This window comes from Aptenodytes patagonicus, chromosome 17 (genome assembly GCF_965638725.1).
Source record: "Aptenodytes patagonicus chromosome 17, bAptPat1.pri.cur, whole genome shotgun sequence".
NCBI classification, from domain to species: domain Eukaryota; kingdom Metazoa; phylum Chordata; class Aves; order Sphenisciformes; family Spheniscidae; genus Aptenodytes; species Aptenodytes patagonicus.
In genome coordinates, this window is record NC_134965.1 from 13,529,456 (window position 1) to 13,550,551 (window position 21,096).

Below are 21,096 nucleotides of genomic sequence, written 5' to 3' on the forward strand. Positions count from 1 at the left end.
AGACTAGTTCTGTAAAGCAAGCAGCCAAAGCTTTGTCCGCCTTCTCCTTGGCACAGTGAAGAGGAAGCTCATGGGCAAATTATGTGAAAGAGCTGCCATTCCTGTAGCACTCTCATATCCAGCCACTGCCAAATGTATCTGAGTTGTAAGCACAGATTGAGAGAGACAGGGAACAGCTGGAAGACTTGCCAAATCGAACATGCTTCTCTGCTTCTTTCTGTTGGTGCATGCTGATCCCTTAGAGAGCAGTGCCCACCCTTGGCCTGCATTGTAAACTGCTCTCTTCCCCCATTTCATCCAATCATGCTCTCCCCTTCCTGCATCTTGACTATGCATTGCACAGCTTTTCCACCTCCTTATCTGAATGCAGGTGTCTTCTCTCTTGTCCTCACTCACTATTTTTCCTGCCCATGTTGTTGCTGTTTGCGATGGTATGTGAATGTTGTGTGGTTCTAACATCTGGATTCAGTCAACTTCTCGGCCTCCTGGTTCTTACCGTAGAGCATGAATTGACACATGTAAACCTCCAATGGTTTATAAAATAGTGATGGAGGTATCTTAAATATGAAGTGTGCAGTGGCAGGATGGCTTGAGCAAGGGGGTAACAAGGTCAGAATTTACCTTTCAAGATTACAGGTTCAGTTCAGTGCAGGACTTGGTCCTTGCTGCTCTGCAACAGCCAGCTGCTTTGCTTGGTCTTAGCTGAATTCCTAGCAGACTTCCACAGGAACTGTAGTTGGCACTAATTTGATTTCTCAGCAGAGTCAGCACAGACATTTTTCATGAACAAATATTTCACACACACTACAACAAACCAACCTGCTCTCCTCCTGAAGCAAACCTCTAGAAAAGGAGCCTACTTTTGCAAAAAAAGTAAAGAAATAAAAGTTGTTCATGTCGATGGTCACGCTTAAGATTTTTCCCCGCTTTTGCTTTAGGCAAAGTGCTGGGAATGATCAGCCTTTAAATTTAGGTTTCTAAACTCAGTTTATCAGTGCTGGTCTTGATTCATGAAAAGATTAGTTGCTTAGTTTGGGACCTGGGTCTCAGATAAAAACATGTTCAGAAAAAGGAGATTTAGACACGCTTTCTTTCAAATCTGGACTCAATGTTTTTCCTAGATCTCCCTCTCTCAGTCAACTGGTATTGACCAGGCAGCTCCACCGGAAGAAGTGGAAAGTGGGTATTTATCTCTAAGGGTCAGGTACTTGCTGGTCCTGATTGACACCTCCCTGTTTTCCTCCTTTGCTCCTTCCTTTCTGCTCTATAATCTCTTGGGAGGCCTGCACCATCTTCTCATCCCTGTCCCAAGTCAGCTGTTCTTAAGAACCCTAGGGAACATTGTGTTTCTCGCATCCCTCCCCTTCTCCTCCCAAAGGTACACCCTTCTGCTTGACAGTTGCTATAATGCACAGCAGAAGAGGGTACTCCAGTATCTTGCAATCTGATTTCCTATTATTCAGATGTTTGTTCTTTTTTGTGAATCCTTTTTTTGTTTTGTTCCATATCATAGAATGTACTTTGCGTGGCACACTGAAGGCAAGTTTGCAATAATTCTGCACAATAAGGAAATATTGATTCCCTTCTCTGTATTTGACAAGAGGACACTGAGGCATGGACTGGCTAATTGAATTGCCCACAGGAGTCCCTGATCTCATCCCTAGGTACAGCAAGCAAGTCTCCTTTCACAGGATTAGTCCATCTAAAGGTATCAACACACATTCATGGCCTGTCTCTTTATTTTCTCTTTTCTGCACTGCATCTCATTTAAACAAGAAGACAGGAAATCATATTTGCACTGGTGTATCAAAGCAAACCTTAGTACAACTCCTTTAGAGTTAACTCTGCATTTTCTTATTTAAGTGCTTGTAGTCCTTTTTCTTTGTTGACTAGGGACCATTTTTTCATTGGAGACGGTCCACAGGAATGCAAGTTTTGGCCGATTCCCCACTTTCTGCTAGGCTTTGCGCTGGTGTGAAGTTTCCTCTGTGTTGGTAAGTTACCCAGAGGGACTGCTGCTAAAGGTTTGAAGATTTGGAATCTGTACAGATCCGGTTGGCTACTATTTTCCTTAGTGGACATTCACTGCTTTTACAAACAGAACAGTAACACTGGAGTGTCTTGTTTTGAACTTCTGTCACTCAAGTTCCTCTGGTCAGCAGAGGACAAATAGTGCAAGCTGTAGTCAGAGCTCCCTCATTACTTGCTGTGGAATCTGAAATTCTTTATTTCTGTGAGTAACTGCTTGGTAAGACTGTACTAAGAGACTGCAGGATCAAATTGTCAAGATATAATTTATGCTGCCTTCAATTTCAGGTGGCTGTTGACATCCCAGAAGCAGAACATAAAATATCAACAAATTATTAAAATTAATTTAATTAATTTAATTATTAAAATTAAAAAAACTAGATATAAGGAAGAAATTTTTTACACTGAGGGTGGTGAAGCACTGGCACAGGTTGCCCAGAGAGGTGGTGGATGCCCCATCCCTGGAAACATTCAAGGTCAGGTTGGACGGGGCTCTGAGCAACCTGATCTAGTTGAAGATGTCCCTGCCCACGGCAGGGGGTGTTGGACTAGATGGCCTTTAGAGGTCCATTCTAATCCAAACCATTCTGTGATTCTATGATTCTATTTGTCTTCAGTCTAGTTTCCAGTCCCTCCAGTTGTTCCTTTCTGCCATTTTGATAGTCTTGCCACCCTTTTGGTAGTGCCATCACTCCTGATTCTGATTCTGTGGCAACACTGTAGACCAAATCACTGAAATGAACGACATTAAAAACAACCTTTCAAGTTAACCTTTCTGGGTTATTGTTAACCCAGGTCACAGACACACAATCCCTCACAAAATAATAAGCAGTGAAACACAGCCATGCATGCCTGCACAGACCTTTGTTTTGGGGAGACCCCCACTGTGGTTTTAACTCTCTATTTCCATAAAGGAGCTCAGTCCTTCCTCACCACTGTAAATGAGTGAGAGATGACTCTCCCTTGGCATCATCAGCACCTCCTGAGAGTCCAGCACCTGAGAGAAGCCGTGTGTCAGCACTTTGGTCCCTGCATGTAATATGCATTATGAGAATCTGTGCTTACTGGCAACTTTCTGTAGGCACTATGAGCAGGGAGATTTTTCTTAAAACATTCTCACAACTGGTCTGCTAGCTTGATACGCAGCCATTAAGCAGCTTTCCTTGTTCATGGAGGGTCTGCAGAAGCACGAGCACAGAGGTGGACATAAGGAATGGGGAAGTGGGAAACGCCCCATGTTATGTCCCGGCACCCATATGATGGAGCGGGCTGGCGGATTCTGACTTGGTCCGGATCAGGCTGAGGAAATCTCCCAGGTGTCAGACAGGGGTTGCGGGCACCGTGTTCTCCAGGGCTGCTGCCGCCGGCCGGCCGTGGGGACGGAGGGACGTCGCACGGCCGGGGCGCGGGGCAGGGGCGCTGGGCTGGCGCCAGACCGGCGGCTCTCCTGCGGCTCGCTCGCTCCTGATCCGTGTCTGCACCGCTGCCCGGCGGCCCGGCCCCCGTCAGGGCGGGAGCGAGCCCGGTGTCCCGTCAGGGCGGGAGCGGCCGGCCCCCGTCAGGGCGCGGGCGGGCCGGTGTCCCGTCAGGGCGCGGGCGGGTCGTGTCGCCCCTCGCCATGTCCCTCCCGCCGCGGCCCCGCCGCCCCGTACTTAAGGCGGCAGCGGCGGGCGCTGCTCCCGCTCGCGCCCTGACCGTGTATCCCCACAGAAGATGGCCCCGACGTGCCTGCGGCCCCTGCTGAGGTACCGGTCCTTCGCCATCCTCTTCCTCACACCGCTGCTGCTGCTGCCGCTGCCGGTCGCTGTGCCGACGCGGGTAAGTGCCTGAGGAGCCCATGCGGGGAACAGAGCCCCCCAGGTCCGGCCCCTGCTACCCCACAGGAGCCCACCCCTCTGCCCCCCCAGGTCCGGCCTTTGCTGCCTGAAAGGAGCCTACCCCCCTGAGCCCCAGGTCTGGGCCCAGCTGCCCAAGAGCCCTGGTCCCAGCCAGCCACACAGGGCCCTGTCCAGGCTTGCTGGGCACCCAGCCTGCTTGACCGCCTCATGTGGGGCCATGCCCCAGACATGCCCCTGTGCAGCACTGTCCACCCAGTCTGCCCTTGCCACAGCATCTCCTTTGCCACCTGAGCAAGCAGTGCCCGATCCCTGCCAAGGCAGTTCTGCTTCTCCACAGTGGACTGAAGCAGATCCTTCCTGCCATCTCAAGCATTTCTGTGCAGCTCAGTTAGCTACTCAGTCCCAGATCTCAGGAACGTGTGTTGCAGGTTTCACTCCCAAAGGATCTTCAGACAGTGGTGCTAGGCAGCTGAATTTGCAGAAGGAGCTCTGGGCCAATCTCTATGCATCCTAAAGGTTGTGCCACTGCCAGGACCTGGGGCTCCCACAGACCCAACCCATCCTGCAAATTAGATGCAATACTTTTTGGGCCAAAGATACATATATGCATAACTGGCCTGCGCATTTAGAATTGTGTCTTGCATTATCTAGTAATGCTGGCAGTGGGCTGAAAGACAGGACTTCTGGGTCCTCCAGCTCACTCTGCTGCTGAGATTCTGGCAGTGTAGCTGAGTGGCATTCTTCATCAGTGGTGCAGTCAGAAACCATGCATTGTGTGTTACGCAGTGGTCGTAACAGGGTTTCAAATGCAATATCCTCCAATCCACATCCATCTTACTCCAGTGATGGCGATGGCACAACTTGCTTTGCTTTCAGTGGAGTTATACCAGCATAAAATTGGAATAACCCAGAGAAGAGTTTGGTCTTTAACGTCTTGTAGCCTTCTTGGCAAAACGTGAAAGCTCAGTTTACAGTATTTTAGCCTACTAGAGCTTTAGAGGCTATTCTAATGCTAAAAACAGTCTTTCTTCTGAGTGACCTGTATTGCTCAGTGTATTTTAAAGTACAGGAAAATGTCATGCATATTGATAAACCAAATTGCCAGCCATTCTGGTTTACCTGTCTAAGTAATATCAGCCCTGCCTTTCAGTTGAATGCTGGTGCTTTATAGAAAGAGGAATTCCTGACTGTTAGGCACTACTTTGATCAATACTAGGAAAGATAATTTCCCTAAAAAAATAAGTATGTCTTCAGTTTTCCGGTATTTGTAGGAACATTGTGTCATCAGTCTAATCTGGGAAATTACAGTATTTCACAATGGGAGAGTAACATTTCCATCAGTGACTGCTTTTTCAGCTCTCAGTGAGAAGGCAGATCACTATGTTTCCTGTCAACTGTACAGAGACACCAAAGGAACATTCTGTGACTGTTCCCATAAATCACAGGTAGATACAGGTATAGATACAGATATATATTTAATTCCAGATCTTTGGTTGTTTGAATTGGCTGTGGTTGTTGGAGTTAATTTATAAGCATAGTTGTATTTTTGAACTTCACATAAATTATTTACTCCCCACTCTGCAAAAATAGTGCTTCTTCTGTATTGTGAATTTTATTCACTTAGGATTGTTTATCTGTCTTTCATACTGGCAACAGATTAACCACAGTCAGTTCTAGCACTTAGTTACTGTGGTACAGCATAAATTGTATCATGAGCTCACCTCGTATTTGTTAAGGGAAGAGACTTAAATAGGATCTGTCTGATATCTTTCAGTCTCTGAAGAAATATTTTTTTCAAAACTTGTGCTGTAATTAATATCCTGGAAACCTGAAGAAAAAAAAATTGAAATTACTTACAAAGGTTGTTTTCTGGGTCTTAAGCTTCTCAACAAAATGAAGGAAAACACACCCCTATTTATAAATATCACCTTACGGAAATTTTTAAATGTCACTGTAACACCATTTATTTTTGCAATAAAGTCCCATTTGTTGAATTAGAATAAAATCCTATAAACACATACTCTAAATATGAGCAAATTCTGAACTACAGAACACTGACTTAAGCTTTAAAACACTGTTTACTGTTGACTAATGAATGCTTGCTTCTCCTAACAATTTTGAAAGTACAAACCAAGGAAGGCTAGGTTACAGAAATGCCTGATCAACAGTATAAAAAGACATGTTGCAACATTTCTAATCTAGGGAATCCCTTTAGTAGGTAAGCACAGTATGATTTGGGAAAGTAATTAAGTACCTCTAACCTGCTTAGTCACCAAAAAAAAAAAAAACAGTTTTACTTTGTTACTTTAAAAGGTTAAGAACTTTTAAATTATTCAGTGATATAGTTTCTGGGCTCAGGTGTGTCACTGGGCCCACCTTGAAGGCTTGTGAATTTCAGACAAGCTAATCATCCACACTGGGAAATTTGGCCATCCATTTAAAAATAATTACTCAAAATAGAAATGCCGAAATCTACAAACACTAATAAAAATTCTTGGCTCCTAGATGTGAAATCTGCTTACCTCAACTGCCAAGGGGTAATTGCACACTGCAAACTGTGTGCTTACCCAGTTGTGGAAGGTTTGTTTTTTTCACACCCTACATTTTGTGGGGGTGCTTTAGAACAAACACTGTGGTCAAAAAGATCTTTTTATGCAAATTACTTCAGAACAAGGTTTAAAAGTACAAGTTTAAATCCTCATGTCTCTGCTACTTATTTCAGAATAACTTGTTAAGCTACAGGCAGTGGTGTGTTTGGGCCCCTTACAAGAGCTACCAATGTGTTTCTTATGTTTAAGAATAGTTTTCTACGCTTAAATGTGTCTTCCATTATGTTGCAGGAGGCCAAATGTGCATATATCATCATCATCATGGCTGTGTACTGGTGCACTGAAGTGATCCCACTGGCTGTTACCTCCCTCATGCCTGTGGTATTTTTCCCTCTGCTTGGAGTTCAGAGCTCTAAATCAGTAAGGAACTTGTTCAATCCAGATGTGATACAGGGATATCCATTGCTCTGAGCCCCCATCAATATTTAGCAAACAAGTCTGATAGGAAGGCACTCCAGTTCTGTGGTACTGTTTTTGAACATGTTGAGCAGTGTTCAGCGTTCCTGTATGGGAAGATGCTGAACTAAATACACCTTTGCCCAAAACGTTAAGGGTGTAGCACTTGAGGTGATAGAGGGGAAGGTCTGTTTCTGGGCGTGGATCCTGCTGGTGAGCATCCCACTAGTGCCAGCAGCTTGTGTGTTCATAACCCATCCCATGAGAAAGCAGTGCTGACATATCCTCTGGGAGATTTCAAAATGCATGGGACAAACTTCCAACAGGGTAGACAGCATGATGCCAGCAAGTACACTGTGTCCCCTCCAAAGCTCACTCTGGCTGTTTGTGCTAGTGCTCTAGTCCAAGGGAGAGAGGCCATAGTTAGGTACCATAGCCCAGGTTCACTACTGACCAACAAGCTGGTAAGGGCAGGTGTGGTTGCTAAAGGTGCTGAGAAATCCGTTTTGGAGCCCAGCATTTCTAGTACCTACACAATACTTTGAGCCCCTAACAATGTTTTAGGAAACTGCTGTCATTTTGTACTTTATTAACTCCTGATGATCCAAAAAGAAGGTTCATGATGCACAAAGAGCCCCTGCACTATACAGTTCAGCACTTAAACAGGGGATCAAGCGTTCAGGAAACTGGAGGTAGCTCTGAGGCTGCAACTGCCCCTTCTGCCAATGCTGGGATGGGGTCTGTTGCAGTAAATGGTTTTGAGAGGATGGAAGGCAACATGTACTGGTGAAGCTAGCAAGAGGCAACATTTGGGCCCCTGACCTACCTTCTCTGTCTTTCAGGTGTGCTTGCAGTACCTAAATGACACAAACATGCTCTTCGTTGGAGGGCTGATTGTTGCAATTTCTGTTGAACAGTGGAATCTTCACAAAAGGATTGCGCTGAGGGTCCTGCTGATTCTTGGGGTGAAACCTGCACTGTAAGAGTATTACATTACTTCTTCCTTGCCTCTGTCAATTTAGCAGAGGCCTAGGGGTGGTGTTTAACAGTCAGCGGAGAAGGGAACCTTCAAGAACCTCTTTAGCTGCACTTGTACAGAGTTTCCAGAGGTGAAGTCTGGCAGCAGGAACAGTTTATTTGTCCTTTAGCCAAAACCAGCATCTGGCTAAATTCTAGATGCTTGCCACTGGGGACAAAATGATGACAGACTTAATCATGCGCAGACTGAGGAGCTAAATGGCTTTCTGGGATTCCTTCAGTGAAGGTGGCAGAGCTGTCCTAGAAGGGAATCTGGCCCTGCTTTGTATTACTGGATGCTACACACATCCCTGTCTGGGCTCTACTTTCTAAATTACAGTGACTACAAAGCCTAGCAGTGTCTGTTTTCTCTCCTCCTTTCTCCTCTGCCTGTTTCTCTCTTTTCAGCCTCATGCTGGGATTTATGATAGTCACTGCCTTCCTGTCCATGTGGATAAGTAACACAGCCACCACTGCTATGATGGTTCCCATTGTCCAGGCTGTTCTGGATCAAATGGACAACACAGAGTATGATGTGACTGTGATGGAACAAGCAACTGGGCAAACAAATACAGTGATTGAGCTGGAGGAAAAGAATGCATCAGATCCCACTTCAGTGCATGGTAAGGGCCTACTCAGCAGTGAGTTGATTCTACTGAACTTGCTACACTCAGAGCTCCCTGACCTAGAAGGAGTTCTCTGTACCTTTTCCAAGGAAAGAGGATGGTAATCTGACTGAAAATCCCTAAATGCGTGACATCTACGTTTTACAAAATGGCTTCCAATTTTGATGGCTATCATTTTGTTATGCTTAGTGCTAGATCCCATGCAGATTGTTAGGTTCTTTCCTTCAAGCTGGGGTCATCCTCCCATAGTTTCCCTAGATTTAACTGCCTGCTCAGGGAAGTGAAAAGCATGTCCTGTGGGAAATATCATCCAACCCCCCAGCATCCCACTTTCTAAATCTTCTGATTATCAGTGGGGATTCAGCTTCTAAGCCATGTAGGAATGTTTGAAAAATTTTGTGCAAAGGCAACCTATTTTGGTTCTGGGGTAATAAATATCTCTTTATTGACCAGATTGTATGTGGAGGTGGAGAGAAGAAAGAGGAATACTTTAAAAACTACATGGAAAAGAGGACCTAGTGTCATTTGACACACAGTAGACAAACTACTCTTTGGAACAATTTAAAGCGTGATCTTGCCCTGATGCTTGACTCCCCAAGGTCCTTCTGTCAATGCTGTGGTTCTGCAGTAGGTTTCACTTGATTTGAACCATGCGCACAAACTCAATCCCTCTGATTTCACTGCTCTGTTGTGCTGTTATGGAGGGCTATATTATTAAGTACTATTAAAGATCAGATCTGTGGTGCCTTTCTCTTTCAGAGGAGGAAGGATTGTCTTGGGAATTTTCGTGGAGATGTGATTTCACTGAATTAGCAAGTTGATCTGCCACGATTCCCTGTGTGACTGCGTGCAAGAATGAGTGCAAATGTTGGTAGTGCATACTGTGTCCCACATTTCAAGCCTCCTGCCTGGGACACACCATGCCCATTTTCTGGTTTATGTGTCCATGGAAGACACAGTGTAGAAGAAGGGTGTTTATGTGTGCCAGACATTGCTCTGTTATGAGATTGACTCATAACTGCCATATTTGTTTGGACCTTGGAGGCATAGTTTAGATACAGCTGTGATCTCTGCCTTTTGGTTGTTTCATTTCTTACCTCATTTGTAAAGGGAGAATGCACTATGATTGTGCAAAGCTCAGACACCATGTTTATGTAAGATGTCCAAGCCCACAAGAATGCCACTTGGTCACAGAGTGCTCTGTAAGGTTGCTCATTTCTAGCTTCCAAACAGGCATATTGAAGATAAGTTTTCATATTTGCAAATACTCTTTTTAGTGTTGATTCTTGAGTCCCAAAACCAGACTTCTGCTCTAAGACCAGTAATAATAATTTTGCTGGTTTTCTGTCCACTTAGAAGGATCTACTTAGCTTTGCTGACTAATTTACTTTAACATGTAGTGAAGGTAATAAATGTGTGCAAAAAATACCCTTTGGTATAGTTGAGTTGGTTGTAATTGCCATCAATTCATTGTCCTGCTCCATTTGTCTGGTCAGACTTCAAGATTAGACTGTTAACCTCAGAGAACAATGGACACAGCACAAAATTACATGGTTGATGTAAACAGACATAACATGTTGATCTTAACAGTTATGCCAGGCAAGAATTTGGTTTTGGGTGGGTTTTTTTCTGCCCATATTCACAGCTGTAAAAGCTAGGTGGGTTCTTACTGTGATATTGGAATGGTTCCAGTGACTACAATATCTGGCTGGTGGTAAGCCTCTCTGTGAAACAAGAAATTACTGAGAAACCGTGGCACCGATACAGACAACAACATCCTTGGATCATGTAGACCCAGATTGTCAACCTCTCTCTTCAGATCCTCATGAACATGAGTCCAAAGTATTTAGGGACGTATCTGTGGTTTTTTGAATTAAAATAAATGGCATACACAAGCTGGAAGCGCTGAGCCTGCAGACCCTGTCCTGAACTCTCTGCCTCCCTAACTTTACCTCAGGCAAGTCGTGTTCTTTGTGTCTAGTCATAAGCAATGGACAAGTCCCTGATGACCCCAGATGTTCTGAGGAAAAGAAAATGAGGAAGCGTATATGTAAGGGAATGACACTTTGTGTGTGCTATGCTGCCAGCATTGGAGGAACTGCAACACTCACTGGGACAGGCCCAAACATGGTATTGAAAGGCCAGATGAATCAGTAAGTCATTCTTGCTGTTTCTCTTACTTATACTACCTTACTGTTTCTGAGACCAACAGACTCATCTTAGATGACAGTTTCAGTTGCAAACTATAAGCAATAACCAGTTGATGACAAACTATAAGCAATAATCAGTTGATGAATTGAGAGTGAGGAATGTGTATGAAGTGATGGGCCTCATTTTTTTGCTTCAGCCTGTTTTAGGCAGCTATGTGCTGGTATTATAGGTCTCCCGAGAAACTTGGAAATACTTGCTGGTAATCAGCAGGCAGCTGGTTGATCATGAGATACTGGTTCTTCTGCCTCTTTTTCAACTGAAATGCAGCGTATCAGCAGAGGAACTGCAGTGAAGAGCATCAGAAGAATGTATGATCAACTCTTCTCATAAGCACACCGAAGAGAGCTAAAAATAGCTTAGCCTCTCCTATAATACTATTCCTCCATGCTGTGGTTGTGGAAACTGTACAGATACTGTTGTAAAGGAAAGGAGTTATCCACAAAATACTCTCTTTGCTAAACTGACTTTGGGAATTGATTTAAATGCAACCTAATCTACAGTGGAAATTTTGCAGACTCCACAACAGTCACTCAACATTGCTTCCTTCTGTTGGGAGTACTTCAGCCTCAGCTGCCACATTACCCATTGGTTTTAACACCGAGCTGGAAATTTGCTAGTGATATTTTTCCTTCAGTCATTATTGGTGGACGCAAGGAAGAACAAAAATTGCTGTTCTAAAAACACTGGCTTCATTCCTTTAAGCCAACTAGCAACTTTGTCTTCTATGGAAGTGAGCAGAAGTGCAGCTATTAATTTCAGGAAAGACAATTCTTGCTCTCTTATTAGAATGAATGGGGAGGAAGAAAGAATGTCCTGTCTTGGGATAAATGAGCAGGCATGTTGGAAGTGAAAGATACCTAGAGTTTGTGGGAGATCTTTCAGCAGCACTTGTCTTACTGAGACCTAAAATATCAACATGAGCTCTATATGCATTAAAGTAAAATACAGGGAAAATGAGGATCATTTAGTTCTGCTCTGAAATCCAGGCTGTCTTCCTATTGACTTCAGTTAGGGTATGGATGTTGCCTATTATTGCTTGTCCTAGATTTACATGTATAATTGTCACTAGCACATATTAAAGGGAGAGTAGATTACTAAATGTTTTGACATTCATACAGAAAGCATTTTTCTTTTCAGATTATACCCCAACAATAATGATATTGTGAATTTTGCTTCCTGGTTTGGGTTTGCATTCCCAAACATGATTCTGATGTTGGTACTAGCTTGGCTTTGGCTACAGTGCTCCTTCATGGGACTCAAGTGAGTATTTAACTACATGATATTGTGTAAACCCCTCAGCTAATGCAGATCAGCTTACTGAGAAATCTGGATAAAACAAATGCACTGACAAGTTACTAATTTTGTAGCAGAGAGCAGTTCCATTTCACAGCAACTTTTGAGGTCTGGAAACCTTTTGTGTTCATGGGAGTTGCACTAAGGCAAAAGCTTTATACATTCTTAATGTTCAGACAGAATTGCCTTTTTATTTTTCAATTTCACATCTAAGAATTTCAACCCTAGGAGAGCTAGCATATCTGTTTTGCTATCCTTGATTCAAAACTGAGTTTTTCATCCCAGGTTGCTCCAAATTGGACAGAGACCTACATCCATTAATAGACCCCATTCTTCTGTGAGAACTGGCATGTCCCCATGAATTACTTTGACACTGTTGTAATTTCTTTGTTCCTGGCCTCTGCTGTAGTCTGTGTCTGTCCCCAGGAGTGACAGCTTCAGAGTGGCAAGCATGTTAAATCCCTCTAGTATGTTAATACTTACAGTATTTTCTTCTCCCTTTTTCTTAAAGCTTTAAAAAAAGCTGGGGCTGTGGGACAGAGAGAACTGCTAAAGAAAAAGCTGCATACAACGTGCTGAAGGCAGAAATGAAGAAATTAGGCCCTATCTCTTACGCTGAATTCAATGTCCTCCTAATGTTTGTTTTGCTGGTTCTCTTGTGGTTTTCCAGACACCCAGGCTTTGTAAAAGGCTGGGCCACCAGGCTTTTCCCAGAAGGAGAAAAGTAAGTTTTCAGGGTTTTTTTCATCCTGTACTCTCTTGGTTGTGAATCCGATTCCTTTGCTTTTGCATTCCATTTTGAGTGCGGGGTCATTCATTCCAACCTTATCTGAATGCACGTTTGCTGGGCTTGATCCTACCACTTGTGCGTGGGATCACCAATTGATCTATTGTTTGCCAGTTTGTACTGCAATGAAGGCTGGAGACTGGGACATGGAGCAAGCTGAACCTCCTAAAGGAAGAGAAAATTCTGTAATGCTGGTCTCAGTCACACTGATGTACACGTTAGTATTTTGTTTGTATGAGCTCCAATCAGTTGCAGTGTCATTTGAGTATTCGGTAATATCACCTCTAAACAATAGCTTAGAACTCACTGGGAAATTGATTTGGTGCTTTGAATGGCTTCTTTGCATAATGTCTGTGGCATATTAAGAATATAAAATGCACGATGGGACTATCATTCAGGCCATTTCTTTACACATCTTTCTTTGAGATACAACTGTTGAATCTTGGCTTCACCACAGAGAGGGAACCCTGCTCCCAGGAGCCATTGTCATCTGTGACTCTGGTTATTAATGTGTATTGTAGCTCGTTTCTTTTATTACTGTGTTTGTGTTGTGGCAGATCTGAGAGACCTTAGGCATGAATTAATGACCCATTTTGCTAATGTACAAGCCCCAAACAGGATGACAAAGAGCAGTGACTGCAATGCTGGAAGGCAGCCATCTTCTAGGAGAATGATGTCTATTTTCTAAGCTATATTCTCTTTTCTTCTTTAGGTATATCACTGATTCTGCTCCTGCAGTGTTTATTGCCCTGCTACTATTTATCCTTCCTGCTAATAAACCCAAATTCATAGGCTGGAATCCAAGCATGTCTGACCCTGAACAGACTGAAGAAGGTATTTAAGAGGAATTGTAACATTGTGAAACAGTTAGCCAGCTCCAGCTAACATGGCAGAAACATATACTGGATTTGCATGCAGTTTTTCAGGGTAGCTCACCTCTCTCACTTCTTGGGCAGGGCTGGGGCACAGTCCCTGCTCGTGTGTATTACCCTTACTGTGTGCAGGTTTCTCAGTAATACGTATCTGTCTGTTGGGTCTTTCCCTAGTATCTTATAGAACAGGAGACAAAATGTCTTCACTCTCCTAAAACATGTTCTGCTTTTCATTTCTCACTTCAGATATAAAAAAGCCATTTTTACCAGCCGCGCTGCTAGACTGGAATGTGGTTCAGAGGAAGATGCCCTGGAGCATTGTGCTGCTGCTGGGAGGAGGTTTTGCTTTGGCTGATGCAAGCGCAGTATGTCCTGACATCTGTTTTTCTCTGACTCAAAGGCGAACTTCCCTGGTTTGTTATCTAGTCCTGTATTACTGGGCATGCACCCAAAGCCAAACCCAGTAGAGATGTTCAGATCTGGAGGCAGATCCAAATTAGCAAAAATTGGGAGGAGAGGTGAATGTTTGTGCCTCTTTTTCAGGAATTTATGTGCTCTGACCAAGTTTCTTCAATTTATCTTACCTCTTAGAGGCTGCCAAGTAGTTTGGGATCTTCACTGGCTGGACAGACCAGAAAAGCAGCCTTTCTTATTTCTGTTATCACACTGATCCCAGCCCTGGCTAGAAAAATAGAAGTATAGATAACACTTTTAAGAACCATTTGAGGTTTGTTTAAAGGATATTTATCTTCAGATTTAAACCAAACTACTACTGAAGTGGTCAGGAAGAAAATCATTGTGGGTAGATATCTTCCGCAATTGTGTACAGTGGGGTTTCTTGAACTTCTTGTCAGTGGCTGCTGCCAGGCAATATGCTGCATTCCATAAGCCCATGGTTTGAGCCTATGTTCATAAATTCACAGAAAAGGCAGCTGAATTCCCAAAACAGGAAAGAATCTTGAGGTGAACCATATTGTTTCCTTCATCACTGCTAAGATGCATCTAAATCAAAGCAATCCTTAGCTATCAACAGTGCCATGCTTTGGGGAAATTCATATTCAGATCTAAGTTTTGTGGTTAGGTAGTTTTAAACCATGGGGCAAATTAAAGCTCTAGGGCCTTACATTCATCTACATACATCATACCTACATTATTAAAGCTCCAGAGCATTAGAAGTCATCAAGTCAAAGGTTTTGTAAGCTGAGTCAATCACTGCCTATGTTCCTACAATAGAGCATTCATACAGCATCAGTATCTTCAGAAACCTTAGAAAAACATGCCAGGAAACTTCTGAGTGATACACTAAGTATTTGCAATCGTCTCAGCAATAATTGTTTCTGTTTAGCAAAAAACCATAATTTTGTAACCAAAGTGTGAGCAAGTACTTGGGTTTCAGAAAAATCAGGAAGGTGGGACTCAGTATTATGTCTAGTTGGCAAGGAATTTCTTTTAGTGTTTGTGACAGATCATTGTACTTTCCCGGATGGTGTCTATATAATTCAGGAGTCATTTAGCATTATTTGGTAGGAATGTTACACATAACATGAGTTCACTGTTCATGAGCTAGGGGTTCTAAGCCTCACTGAAAAACACTTTTTTTTCTTGTCAGAACTCTGGGCTTTCAGCTTGGCTGGGTCATCAAATGACTCCACTAGGATCTATCCCACCGTGGGCCATTGCAACAGTACTTTCGCTTATTATAGCTGTCTTCACCGAATGCACCAGTAATGTCGCCACAGCCACCCTCTTCCTACCTGTCTTTTCATCCATGGTAAGATTACTTCCATCCTGTTATTCTATCAACTGGGAGATCAGAGTTAAACTGACAGTCTCTAGTGGCAAAGCAATATTGTATTTACTGTCTTGATTGTTGCTCCAATGTTAATCTGAAAGCCAGTAATGAAACAGTCCATCTGACAGTATACCATGATGGATAGTGATTTTAGCTGGTGTTCACTACTATGTTTATAGCATCATATGTAGATAGAAAGTGGGAATGCAAACTTTCTCCAATCTGCCCTACCTATATGCATGAAGCCTGAGAACCAGCTTCTTGAGGGAAGAAGCTAATTCAGGATGGCACCCTCACTGAAAAGGAAGCCAGTTCAAGCCTTCTGTAAGGTGTGTCCCGTGGCCCTGGAGAAAGTGAAGTGAGAGTCGCTTTTTTAATACAGATCAACAAACATCAGTTACTTCTGTTGTGGTTGTATCTGAACCATCAGCTCAGAACTAGAGAAACACGCAAACAAAAAACCCAACCCGAAACAAAATCCAGCACTTTCTATTCATCCCTTTGAATGGTTCCTTCATCTTCATGGTTTTATGCTAGAATACAGAAAGTGGTAGGCCTGATTATTAGAAATGTGTCATTTTCCATAGGAAGCCAGAACAATTTTAAAACTTACGGAGGAAAACCTGGCAAGTTTTGCTGCCTTTTCTGAGCAGAATTGAAATTGTAGCATAAAGGAAAAAATAGGCTACTTAGTTCTTTAATTTGGAAAGTACAATCGCTTGATTCTAGACCACTTCATCAAAGTACAATTATCCCAATCAAGGTGCTGAGCTATTAGTGACTTAAATTGGCACTTAAGTTCTGAGTCCCACAGAGTTTATGTAACGTCTAAGAGTGTTACTCCACATGCCTAGTAATTATAATCCCATCCCTGTATTACCCTGGCAAAAGTGTGGTCTGAGGTCAAAGAAAAGATCGTTGGATAAATTTGATCAGAACTCCAAATTATACTGTAGAGCAAAACAAACAACAAGAAAGAATCAAGCATTGTTTTTAAGTGTTGTGGGACAGGAAACGAGAGCAAAGTTATCTTGAAGCACGTGTGGATTTCAGAATAAAATGCTTGTAAATTACTCTGGTGATATAATACCAGGAAACAAAATGAGCCTGTGTGTCTCAATGGTCTGGGAAATGTTTTTTATGCTTTTCTTTTGGAACACCTCCAGTGTGATATTCTCTCCATTTCATTGCAGGCTGCATCTGTCAAGATCCATCCTTTGTATGTTATGCTGCCTGGTACTCTCAGTGCTTCCTTTGCCTTCATGCTACCTGTTGCAACACCGCCAAATGCGATAGTGTTTTCCTATGGCCACATCCGTGTTTTGGATATGGTAAGATGATAATTGCCTGGTCTCTTATCTGAAGCTCTCCATTGGCTTTATCCTGAAATACGGTGAGAGTTTAATTTTCTTAGCTGAGTATTTCCAAAGTACCAGGAAGCTCTTATGGTCTGTAACTACCAGCCTATGCCCCTCTCTTACACGGTGTTAATATTGCAATAAAGATTTGCATCTCTGCAGTAACAGTACCTTTCTCACAGGCTTTGGCAGACATACAGCCCAGCCCAATTGAAATTAAAAACTGACAAGTCATAAGTCTCTTAAACACTGAAGGGTTAAAATGCAGTCAGTGCTTTCCAGTCTTCTGGGGCTTTGGCGAGTGTAGCTGAAAGCCTTGTTTCCACTGGAGCTGAAAGCAGAAGGTAACGATCAGTTGCCCTAGGCTCTGGTCCTCTGATTGCCTGCCAGACAACAGTGCCAGGTTCTGTGCCGAATACCCAAACATTATCCATTTTCCAACTGGAGACTTGAAGGGGGCAGAAGCTGTTCTTTAACTAATAAGAGCAACTTGTACATGCCTTAAAGCTCCTAGACTAGTTATATATCAAAGTGTTCTAAGGCTTTGCACAGTGTGTTCTCTGGTGTTTCCACCTAAGCAAGAACATAGGGCAGTGGGTACAATGGCTATTTCTGTGGTTTATTTGACCATGTGTCTTTCTTGTGTATGTACAAATAGCCCTTGCTGCAATTTGCTGTGCTGATGTTTGGTTATTGTTGTTGGTTTGGACTTTTGTCCTCACAGGTTAGATCTGGAATAGTGATGAACATCATTGGAGTCTTCTGTGTCACACTGGCCATCAACACATGGGGAAGACCTATGTTTGAGCTGGACACATTCCCAGCTTGGGCAAACAGCACAACTAACCAGTGAGCAGTGAAGAATTCATGTGCTAAACAAGGAAAGGACCCTTAATACTACTCCCTATTGCCCAAAGCCCTATATAGAGTCTCATCACCACTTCAGATCCAGTGTCAGGTGTTTGCTACCTTCCGGGAGTCACACATCAGTTCAGGCATGAACCAACACAAATTTATTCCGGTTGTGCTGGAGCCAAAAGTGCTGTTTAATTACACAACCCTAAGGATCATGTGTCTGGATCATAAGTATGATCAAGTGATCTGTTGTACCTTCAATCAAGGTCAACATTTAGAATTTATCGAACTTCAAATAAAGAGAGGGCAGGCTGTTGTATCAAATGGTTTGAACTATCATATCACTGGTATGTACTTGTAAATCATTAGCATTGAACACTGCACTCAGGCAGAGGCTGAAAATTCATTAACTATTACTTATATCCACAAGTCAGCAGCTGTACAGAGAAATCCCTGTTGTCACTTGTCTAGTGAAAGAAGGGGTACATATGTTATGTTATGTTATGTTATGTTATGTTATGTTATGTTATGTTATGTTTTTAGTCGGGCCTCAACCATGTGGTGGAATCCTTCCAAGTCAACATCCAACCCATTTTCCATTGCCTTGTTTTCAGTCCCAAATCTGACTGCATTTAGACACCCTTATTGAGGGTTGAGATAACATAATTCCATGCTGGTCATGATTCAGCTGATGTCTTGGATGATGATGAGTTAAGGCTGGCTTTGTGTTTCTTGCACTGTGGCACTGCAGGGCCAGGAGCCTTTCCCTCTCTTGGCCACAGGATGTGGTTTCACCTGCCAACCAGTGTTTTGTTAGTGCCACCCTGGAAATGACTGGTGGCCTATAGGACTTCACACCTATTGTGAAAGTTCCTGGATTAGCCTGTGGTGTGCCTTATTAATTAACTCTGGAATTTTGGAGTGGAGACAAGGCATGAGAAAGGCTGTAATTGAAGGCCTCGTAAAAATTTAGGGGCCCAGATACTAGGGCTTGTGCTGGCTGACAGCAATGGGAGTTGTCTTGTGTACTTTGGAATTCAGGTCCTGTGAGAAGTGTTTTGTAGCACCTGTTTATGTCATTTCTGAAGCAGAAGTAGCCTACAGAAAGACTGGTGTTGGACTAGGTGTATTTTGTCAGTGGTACGTGGATGCTTTTCATTCAGCCCTGGAGATGAAGTTGGATGGGAGGTAAGGCAGTGTGTTACAGTGGAGACATCTGTGGGCGTGACCTGAATTCTGCTCCCAGATTTGCTGTGCAGCCTCACACAAGTCAGTTCACCTCTTTTGCCTCAGTTTCCCCTCCTGAGGAAGATGTCATGGTACCTATCTACCTCACAAGGGCGTTGTGAGGACATAAGGGTCAAATTCTGCACCCATGGTGATTCCCCACGTCATGATAGAGGGTGCAAGGTAGAAGTTATAGAACCGTAGAATCATAGAATTCTGGCCAGAGAATTCTGGCCAGAAGACCTGGCCTGTAGCACAGTAGTGTGTGTAGGATATTTAATAGTTTTGTTATTAACGTGAATGTTCTTTATAGAACTGAAAAAATATTCATATTTTTGTCTTTAAAAGTGAGGAAAGTATTTATCCACAAAATGACCAGGTGCTTTTCTGAGCAGAAAACTACTTCAAGAATGATTTGATTTTCGTGCCTTTATCTTCTGTGCTCTTTCAAGGTGCTGGGCACCATAAACTCTCCACTGACTGTTGTTCCCGGGTGCCTCCAATGGCATCCTGTCTATCCAGCTGGCTGCATGTGGTGTGGCCTCATACCTCTTCCATGGAGTGGTGGAGCATGTGGATAAACACTGTTCCACTTGCAGTCTATCTAAGGAAGAGGCCAGTTCTAGTGCCAAGAAGTGGCTTGGTCACAGACATTTGTCACCACCTGAAGCTTTTCACAGTATTTGTTTGAAGAAACTGAAACCAGGAACAGTTAAGCATCTCCTGTGCTTTGGCAGTCGCCACTTAATGCTGATTTGCATCTGTAGGTATCTAAATGCATTTGAGAAAGGGACTTTTTCTGCCTTCTGATGGACTTCACAGTATGAGGACATTTCACCACTGCCCGGTACTTCATGGTGCTTGCTCTTCACTATTGCAAGTAACGTACAGTGGAGCTTGCATGGGTGGGTGACACTGAGCTGTGACACTGTCTCAATTCGTGCAGATCAAAACTCCTCTAAAACCGGTTTCAGCTAAAAGCCGTGGGACAGACACTTCCCTATCCCATTTGCAGAAAGGAATGTTCTGAAAGTTTCTTGAAGGGGAGAAAGTGCCCTCATCTCAACTAGGGAAGAGCTTCCCTCTGTTGCTGTGCAAGCAGAAAACAAATGTAATTTTCATCAATGGTCACACAGGGTGATTTATTGACAGAAGTGCCAGGGCAGGGGGAGCGTACATACACAGTAATAAAGAATGCTGGTTTTATTATAACTGGTGTATTTGATGTGTCACCTCTCTGTCCTGTTAATAGCAAATATTTCTTTCTGAGACACTTTTATGACATCCTGTGATTGATTTGTATTTAATTTAAATGGGTGAGTTGCAGAATTAGAGCCTGGCAAATAAAAAATTACTAGAACTGTCTCCTCTCTGGCATGGATTGTTTCCTGTGTAACACAGTGGACCACTTGTTTCTACATTAGCTTCCACTGTAGCTTGGTATTGCTCCAGTAAGATCCAGGAGGGTACACACCATAGAAAATCGGTGCAAAGCAGAGATTTGGATACCGCTTTAAGTACCTTCAGACCTATATATCAATGTTTCCTCCTCTTTCCTCAGCTAAGCAATAACTCAGGTTTCCATCTTTGAAAATGCTCAGGTGGGACCAAATCGGGTGGCATACCCTAAAGCTCTCTCATTCATTTCAGAGTAAAAGATTGTAAGAATCTAAGAAACACAACTAGTTTTTAAGAATTAATCTTGTACAAACTCCAGTATAACAGGCACAAACAGGCTTTCCTTCAGCATCAAGCATGCATGTTGTCCTGTTCTAGTGCCCTAAGTAAATACATGTTATTTACAATGGGTAATGCAAGGACAATTGCTTTGTTACTGGAGCTAAGTGACATCCCCTTCCAGCATTGCAGGATAAATATCATGATAGATACTCGTCTTGCATGGCATTTATTTTTCTTCTCATCAAAGGGGTTTTGGTTTAGGTGCAAAAGTTGTGATGGTCCTAAGGTAGTGGCATAAAGGAATCCCTTTGACCCCCACTTCAAAAGACGCACCACCAGAGCCAACGGAGAACACGGGAGGTTCTTCAGTGTGGACTTTGTCAGGACGGGTTACTCGGCCACACTGAACTAGCAAACAGTTCCTGTTTTATCATACGTGGGCAGAGTGTGAAAACTGGTGGTTAATGGGTATGTCAGCTGTCCAGCTGGCGTAACAGCAGGCAGCGC

The 21,096-nt window shown here is 43.2% G+C and overlaps 1 protein-coding gene across 2 annotated transcripts; it reads left to right on the forward strand.

The window, feature by feature from the left end:
• The first annotated feature begins 1,923 nt into the window (after positions 1-1,923).
• On the forward strand, positions 1,924-20,274 carry SLC13A5 (solute carrier family 13 member 5). 2 transcript variants are annotated; one of them, XM_076354883.1, is made up of 13 exons: positions 1,924-1,994; positions 3,739-3,846; positions 6,707-6,835; positions 7,714-7,850; positions 8,297-8,511; positions 10,496-10,667; positions 11,863-11,985; positions 12,530-12,742; positions 13,518-13,639; positions 13,924-14,042; positions 15,287-15,448; positions 16,663-16,800; positions 17,552-20,274. In XM_076354883.1, the coding sequence occupies exons 2-13, from the start codon at positions 3,742-3,744 to the stop codon at positions 17,678-17,680; spliced, it is 1,764 nt and encodes a 587-aa protein (XP_076210998.1). In that variant the 5' UTR covers positions 1,924-1,994; positions 3,739-3,741; the 3' UTR covers positions 17,681-20,274. The 2 variants fall into 2 exon arrangements, with proteins under 2 accessions (XP_076210998.1, XP_076210999.1); XM_076354884.1 differs by having other exon boundaries at positions 1,925-1,994; positions 3,742-3,846.
• The last annotated feature ends 822 nt before the right edge of the window (positions 20,275-21,096 follow it).